This window comes from Phyllopteryx taeniolatus, chromosome 1 (genome assembly GCF_024500385.1).
Source record: "Phyllopteryx taeniolatus isolate TA_2022b chromosome 1, UOR_Ptae_1.2, whole genome shotgun sequence".
Taxonomy (NCBI): domain Eukaryota; kingdom Metazoa; phylum Chordata; class Actinopteri; order Syngnathiformes; family Syngnathidae; genus Phyllopteryx; species Phyllopteryx taeniolatus.
In genome coordinates this window covers 48,462,092-48,469,357 of record NC_084502.1, presented here as the reverse complement: position 1 = coordinate 48,469,357, position 7,266 = coordinate 48,462,092, and the positions used below count along the sequence as shown (strand labels likewise).

General features: G+C 42.3%; 1 protein-coding gene across 1 annotated transcript; it reads right to left on the bottom strand.

The window, feature by feature from the left end:
• Positions 1 to 1,604: 1,604 nt before the first annotated feature.
• Positions 1,605 to 5,054, bottom strand: LOC133490150 (inosine-uridine preferring nucleoside hydrolase-like). Its single transcript, XM_061799833.1, has 8 exons — positions 4,895 to 5,054; positions 3,200 to 3,396; positions 2,938 to 3,117; positions 2,751 to 2,862; positions 2,538 to 2,674; positions 2,382 to 2,459; positions 1,889 to 2,005; positions 1,605 to 1,820 (listed from the first exon to the last, which is right to left on the bottom strand). Exons 2-8 carry the CDS (start codon positions 3,380 to 3,382, stop codon positions 1,668 to 1,670), a joined length of 960 nt encoding a protein of 319 aa, XP_061655817.1. The 5' UTR covers positions 3,383 to 3,396; positions 4,895 to 5,054; the 3' UTR covers positions 1,605 to 1,667.
• Between the last annotated feature and the right edge of the window lie 2,212 nt (positions 5,055 to 7,266).

The following is a 7,266-nucleotide window of genomic DNA, read 5'->3' as shown; positions in this document are numbered from 1 at the left end:
ACGAGCGCACCTCGTTCTCACTCAATTGAACCATTTGCATTTATATATAGATAGATAGATAGATAGATAGATATACATACATTTTTTTTTTTTTTTTTTTTTAAAGAGAGGCTTTCAGCCATTAACTATAAATATACTCTCGCTGAGCACATTAGGTTCCCTCTTCACACTCATGACACCTGACACAAGATATGTAGCAAAAGCATACGTACCCTTAAGAGAACAATCCTCAATTAGTTTTGCCTCTCGCCCAGACTCAGCTGGGATAGGCTCCAGCACGCCCGCGACCCTAGTGAGGAGAAGCAGTAGGGGAGGTGAATGAATTAATTATCAAGAACACCGACAGCTTGACATCAGCTCTTATGCTAAACTCTTATGAGATATTTTCATTGCCATCATTATATTTGTGCAAACTAATGTACTTTTAGTTGCTCCAGACATTAAAAATCTAATGTCTAATATTTTTTCTATGACTATAATAATAATTTATTATTATTTACTTTACTCATACGTGATTCTGTTTAAGCTTTTAGTGTGGAGTATTCTTTTGTTTGACTGCATTTGATTTCTCCCATTGTAAACAATAAATGTGCTTCCACTCAGTGACCGGCCAGTGTTTTTTTTCATTGCGTACGCCTGAGTGGTCTCCGACGTCGGGTTTAGTCTGTATCCGGGTTGGAGCGCTCCAAGCTTGGCTTCCAGGCAGCGGGGACCCGTGCTAAGTTGTCCCATGCAATCGATGCTATCGATCTCCTGCTGGAAAACACAGGCTCTTATGTCCAAAATCCAGTCCACATAACACTGACTTTGCTCACAGAGCCTCGTGAGTTGCAGACTCTTGAGGTTACGTCCTGGTAGCTAACGCTAACGTGTGCCAACATGTCTACAGGAGGCAGGAGCTAGTCAGCAGTTTGAGGTCATTTCATTCTCCCGGCTCCCACACACACAACACTCGTCCCTCACTTAACACTTAAAGGCATTTTCTAACTTGTTGAGAGACAGGAAGTCCTTAGTTGACTGTTGGCTTTTTGTGTACTGGCCTTTAAGACACCATATGATTGCTGTCACGTACCGGTCATTTAGTACCGGTACAAAAAAACAAAAAAAAAACTTGTACCGTGCTAGTGTTGCTGTCAAAATACTTCAGTCCGGTACTGGTACTGGTGCAACACTATTTATACTGCAATAGAAATTTGGATGAATATTGAACGTGTAAACCACAGCATGTGACGCACGTAAGTTTTTCTCAGTTATTATTTGATTGACTGTTCTTTGTTTAACAGACTGTCTAATATATTTAATGAAAGTGTGTGACATTGAGTCTTTCTTATCGACCAGAAAAGCCGCTAAAAGTGCACAGTGCAGTCTGGTATGTACGGTTCCACAACCAGCATGTGGCAGTGTTGAGTTGAGCTTCATCGAGCTCCAGACGTCACGTAACTTAGTCAGTGCCTAACCAATCATGAACCTCACCACACGTCACTGCCACACAGGCGGGGCCGGGATTTCAACCCCGGTCCCTAGAACTGAGAGGCAGATGTGCTAACGAGTCATCCACCGTGCCCGCATGTAAACAAACATTAAAAAAAATACAACAACAACAATATTTTGTAAGTGTTTTATTTGAGCAGACGTATAAGTTCCCATCTTGGCTGTTTCGAACAATCCTACTTGAGTGAATTGATGAGCATCTGCTTGAACTTCTCCAAGTCGACTCTCTTCATGATGGTTACCTTGTGTTTCTTATTCAACAGGTCCATGTAGTCCAACACCATCATGCCTCGGGTAAAGTCCCCCACCAGCTCCACACTCACAGTGACCTGAAGTCCCAGCACAGGCAGTGATTTGTTTCCATTTTAATAGAGAATGAAAAGCGACTGTCATTTACCTTCTCACTCTCTGTGATCAGCGAGTCATCAATGGCGGCGGCCAAGGCGTAGGTGTCACAAGCGTTGAATCCTTTTCCTGCTGTAATTTCCTTCTGGTATTCCGCTGACTGAGATTTCTGTCATTGCATTAAGAAAGCTAGGATGCATTTAGGTGTCAATCAAATCCGGTTTGAGGGAGTGCTTTTGCCAACTTGAATTGGAGGATCTTAAAGGGGACATAGTATGGAAAATTTACTTTTTAATTGCATAGAAATACTGTTATACAAGCTGGAGTGCCTGGTCACCCATTAAGTGTGAAGTTATTTTTTTGTCCGCTGCCTGCTTCTGAAAATGTGTCTGTGAGCGAGCCATTATTCCAATTTACATAGTATATATGTTATTAAGACAGCTGGGAACTTTCATATAGTGCAAAAACATTGTTTAATATGTCTCCTTTAAACATAATTACTTGTTACAATGCACCCCCCCCTCCCGACCCCTCTGGTGACTTACCGCCATAGAGAGGCGTGAAATGTTTTTCAGGAAGGCAGCTTTCTCAGTCTTCATAGAAAGCCAGTGGTCACAAAAAGACTGAAGACAGAAGCCAAAAAAGACAATGCAGAAAGAATTTATGATTGGATTTATTGCAAGTTGAGGTTCAAGGCTTACCCATGGCAAGCTGTTACTGCAGGTGAACTCCCAGGAGGCGATGGTGGTGGGGCAGGTGTAGCGTTCCAACACGATGTAGGCAGCCTCTGTGTCGGCAACAAAGTTAAACTCCCCGCATGTTGTGGTGTTACCCCTGGCTGCACACATGACGCAAAGCAGTTCATGCAAGAGATCACTGAGGAAAGTGCATATTTGGAAAGGATAAACTAGTACACTCAATGTTGCCTCCCATGATGTACAGAGCCTTTAGCTTCTTGGGAAGGGAAGGGTCCAGTTGCACTGCGACTGCAAGGTTAGTCAGAGGTGCTGTGGCCACCAGAGTCACCTATAGACAAGTTAAAATACGTCCTGCTTTGACATGTACAAATGAAAACTATCTTTGCTTCGTTGCTCGTCTCACCTCTCCCTGGTTCTGCTTGATCATTTGGATTAAGGCCTGAACACCTTTTTCCTTCTGCACCAGTTCCAACCCCGGAGCATCTGGATCTGGCACATCACCCAGCCCGTCCTTCCCATGGTAATCACTGGCATGTTGTTTGTTGGACAGCAGGGGCTGCGAGCATCCCGCGTACACTGGGATCTTTGGATTTTGATAGCTTATCAAAGCTCCAAAGCACATACTGTATGTAGTTCATTCAGGAATGAAATGTGTTGCTACTTACGTCCAGCCTGTTGCACACCTTTAGAACCCGGAGGGTGTTCTTCAGGACTTTCTCAAGGGGGGTGTTGCCGTGGCAGCAGGTGATCCCCAGTATCTCCACATCGGGCGCTGCCAAGGCCATCATGATGGCCTGAGCATCATCCACCCCTGTGTCCACATCAAGGATTAGCTTCTTTTTCATCATGGATCTGCAAGTTTCTGTGAGATGGAAGGACATTATGTTCAACTGATCTCAAAGGGTCATGGACAAAATATGAGATGGTTGTCGTTCCCAAAAAACAATTACTAATATGTTTGAAACATAGACATTTTGTAAATGAAAGATAACACTGGGGAACAATTTGAAAAAAAACAATTTCTGTTGAGTTAGATTTGTATGCTGATTAAAATTAAAAGTCTTTTTTTCTAGCACGACAAGTTTTTTCTCCACAGCTTACCCTCCAGATAAGCAAAATTCCACTGATTAGCTGTAGTAAGACTTCCCAGCTGATTATGATTGGACTCATCTACAGCTATGTGGCAACTTGTTTGTGCAGTCATAATTGAGACAATGCGGTGGCCAATAGGTCAGTTCTATCAATATCTGCAAACAGAAAGCTAGCATAGTAGGAATTAAGAGGATTTGTGCTGGCTTTTCTTTTAACCTTGTAACCATGGGCATACTGTAAGTTCTATTTCGTTTTATGCTGGGTGTTTTTTAGTTTTCAAAGCTTGTAACTATTCCATCTTAGTGTTGTATTTCCATAGGTATATATTTCTTTTGTTACACTTTGTTCTCACTTTGTTCAAAAAATAGACGTGATGGAGAAAAACTGAGATCAGTTTTGGATTCCGCACCCAAAAAATTGTTAAAAACAGCTGTCAGACCTAACTCAACAACAAATTTGTTCCCCAGTGTAATTCCTATGGAACCCCAGACATCCTACTACAAACTACTAATTTGTATGCACAAACTACTACTTCGTGCGCACAAAATAGTTATAGCGTGCGCACGAAGTAATTGTTCGTGCACGTAGTTGAAGTAGTTGCTGCGTGCGTACGAAGAAGCCTTGGCTCCGTACTGGACTGGAGGGTAACCAAATCGAGCGCACTTTTACGACTTGTTACAAACGACGCAGCCGAAACTGCAAGACACATGCGATGGGTTCAGGGTACGTTTATTTTCTTATCGTGTTCGAGTCAATATCTTATTATTCTACATTTAAGCAGTTATTTGATTGGGTCTATGTTTGCTGCTTTGTTACAGCGAGTAGTAAACTACTCTGTGTGTGTTTGTCGGAACTGCAACTCTGCCTCGACTTTCAACTTCGAAAGAGGGTGCGCTCGATTTGGTTACCCTCCTGTCCAGTATGGACTTTGTGCACACCCTGTAACTATTTCGTGAGCACAAACAACTACTTAGTATGCGTAGAATAATTATTTCGTGCGCACAAAGTGGTACTTCGTGCGCACGATATAGTTTTTTCCCCCCTCATATCACGTCTGGGGCTCTGTATAATTCATGTAAATATGCATGCATATTCATGCGTATAAAGTGTCAATGGTCACTGGAGGGAAAAAAAATACTTTTGTGTAAGAGAGGTACATTATACAGGAAAAGACAATATATTGTAATTTCAGAAACGAATAAAAGGGACTGAATACAAAGTTTATCTATCTACCATCTGATAGTTATTCAAGTCACAGGAATCCTCACCTGGCGAGAAGTCGTTGCAGGATGGTTCTCAGCTGCAGCCTGTAAATGTAAAAGAGACCCTCTGGCAGGCTAAGCTTGCCAAGCCTCCTTTTAAAGAACTTCAGTTTCTTATGCAACAGGCAACGCCCATGCCTGTTACGGATATTTTTTCTTCTAAAATACTTTCTTGGAGGCACCATGTGTCTTGTTTCTTGGAGGCATCATGTTTCAAAGTAGAGTTTAATAAACGACTCTGTCAACTTTCAGCCAGCAATGCTTCAGCAAATGTGTCCCAACTAAAAAACCCTTGTGGCGATGTTAAATTAAATATCTCACTGACAAACCTCTTGGAACACTTATGGGAACTACTTGTATTAGGTGTGTGCAAACCAGTTCTTTCCTAATGCTTTGTGTACTTGAGTTAATGACAATAAAAAGCCTTGTTTTAAGAGATCTATTTGATGTCTGCTTTGACCTTTTCTTCAGACTTAATACTTTGCAAGTTTTAGACCGCCATTAGATTTGTTGTTTTCAAAATGCTCGACAGACCATATAAAACCACAATGTCTCTTAAAGTAGCCCTTTAAAGCTGTGAACATTGGAACTTATGCCATAGTTCTTGACATTTTCTACAGAAAGAATTAACTGCCAAAAGACTCAGTATTTACTCGAGACTCATGTTCTGAGGTTTTTTTTTTAACAGATCTTGGCCCGCCCACATTTCGGTCAAAACCCCATTTGAGCTTTTACGCAAGCTTCAGAAGTAGGCCTGATTTCCCCATACTAGTTAACGTTCGTGGTTGTCTCACAAGCAAGCATGTGGTGTAATTTTCCACACCGCTTATCCTCACTAGGGTCACGGGTGTGCTGGCGCCTATCTCAGCTGACTTCAGGTGGGAGGCGGGGTACACCCTGAACTGGTTGCCAGCCAATCGCAGGGCACATATAGACAACCATTCACACTCACATTCATACCTATAGACAATTTTGAATCTTCAATTAACCTACCATGCATGTTTTTGTAATGTGGGAGGAAACCCGGAGAAAACTCCACACAGGCAAGGCCGGATTTGAACCCGGGTCCTCAGAACTGTGAAGCTGACCACGTTGCCGCCGATATTCAAACTCTATTGTTGCAAAGTCATAGAATTCAAAAACAATAAAGATGTTTTAGTTTAAAAACTGCCTCTTAAAACATACTGTACGTATCTGCTGTACGTTATATTTTTTAATTTTCAAATGACTTTTCCGTACCCCAAAGGCATATTGCTTGCCATGACGTCAGTCAGCCAAAGGCTGACCTGTACTGTTATTTGTCTACAGAGTAAAATAGTGGCTACAGAACAAGAAAGTAACTTCTTGTCACTTCATACTATGTTTCATGTGGGAACTTAGTATGGCTCTTTAATGTAGTGGAAAAACTCAGGAAAGGAATACATGTAATTTTTTTTACTAGCTGTCTGTGACCCACCCACGATGGGTACGTGACGCACTTTTGGGTCCCGACCCAACGGTTGAGAATACACTGTTTTAGACAAACACAAGTGAAATGAAAATAGAGAGGTTAGATACTTAGGCCTATTTTGTTGAACTCGATTGCCTCCTGCAGAGAGGTAAGTGATTGATTTCTGCCTATTTTCATGAGTTTTGTGAGCTGTGTCTTGGGTTGATTGCATTGCTCCCCTTTGAAAAAAACAATTTTGGAAGATGACATAACACAGGCATGAGCGTTTATGAAGTTATAGATGGGTGGCAACATGTCACCACAGACATTGATGGGCACTGCTGGCTGTCAACACGGCGTACAGCTGCCATCACAGCGCCATGTTCATACTATCTTATCAGGATTAAACGCTTGAAAAAAAAATAGTTTTGGACGATGAGGTTAAACAGGCACAACGTCAATATGTCACAATTTTGTGACAAACACATTCACTGTCATTGACGGCTTTAGAGGTCAAATATTCATGTTATCTGGGAAGGCTGGCAGAGTTTTAAATGCTTTTTGTACAGTCATGGGGCTCAGCTGATCACGGACTGGTAGACACCTGCCAGTATCACGGCGTAGTGTCCGGACTATTTTATCAGGCTTGGATGCTTGAAAAAAGGCATTACATTTTGTGACCTATCCATCCATCCATTTTCTGAACCGCTTCTCCTCACTAGGGTCGCGGGCGTGCTGGAGCCTATCATGCTCCCAGCTATCATCGGGCAGGAGGCGGGGTACACCCTGAACTGGTTGTCAGCCAATCGCAGGGCACAAACAAACAAACAACCATTTGCACTCACATTCACACCTACGGCCAATTTAGAGTTTTCAATCAATCTACCATGCATATTTTTGGGATGTGGGAGGAAACCGGAGTGCCCGGAGAAAACCCACGCAGGCACGG

Coding starts and splice junctions, on each gene's coding strand:
- LOC133490150 (XM_061799833.1), bottom strand. CDS start 3,382: ATGATGAAAAAGAAGCTAATCCTTGATGTGGACACAGGGGTGGATGAT. Junction 2,006..2,381: donor TTTCACGCCTCTCTATGGCG/GTAAGTCACCAG, acceptor ATGCAATGACAG/AAATCTCAGTCAGCGGAATA. Junction 1,821..1,888: donor TGATCACAGAGAGTGAGAAG/GTAAATGACAGT, acceptor CTGGGACTTCAG/GTCACTGTGAGTGTGGAGCT.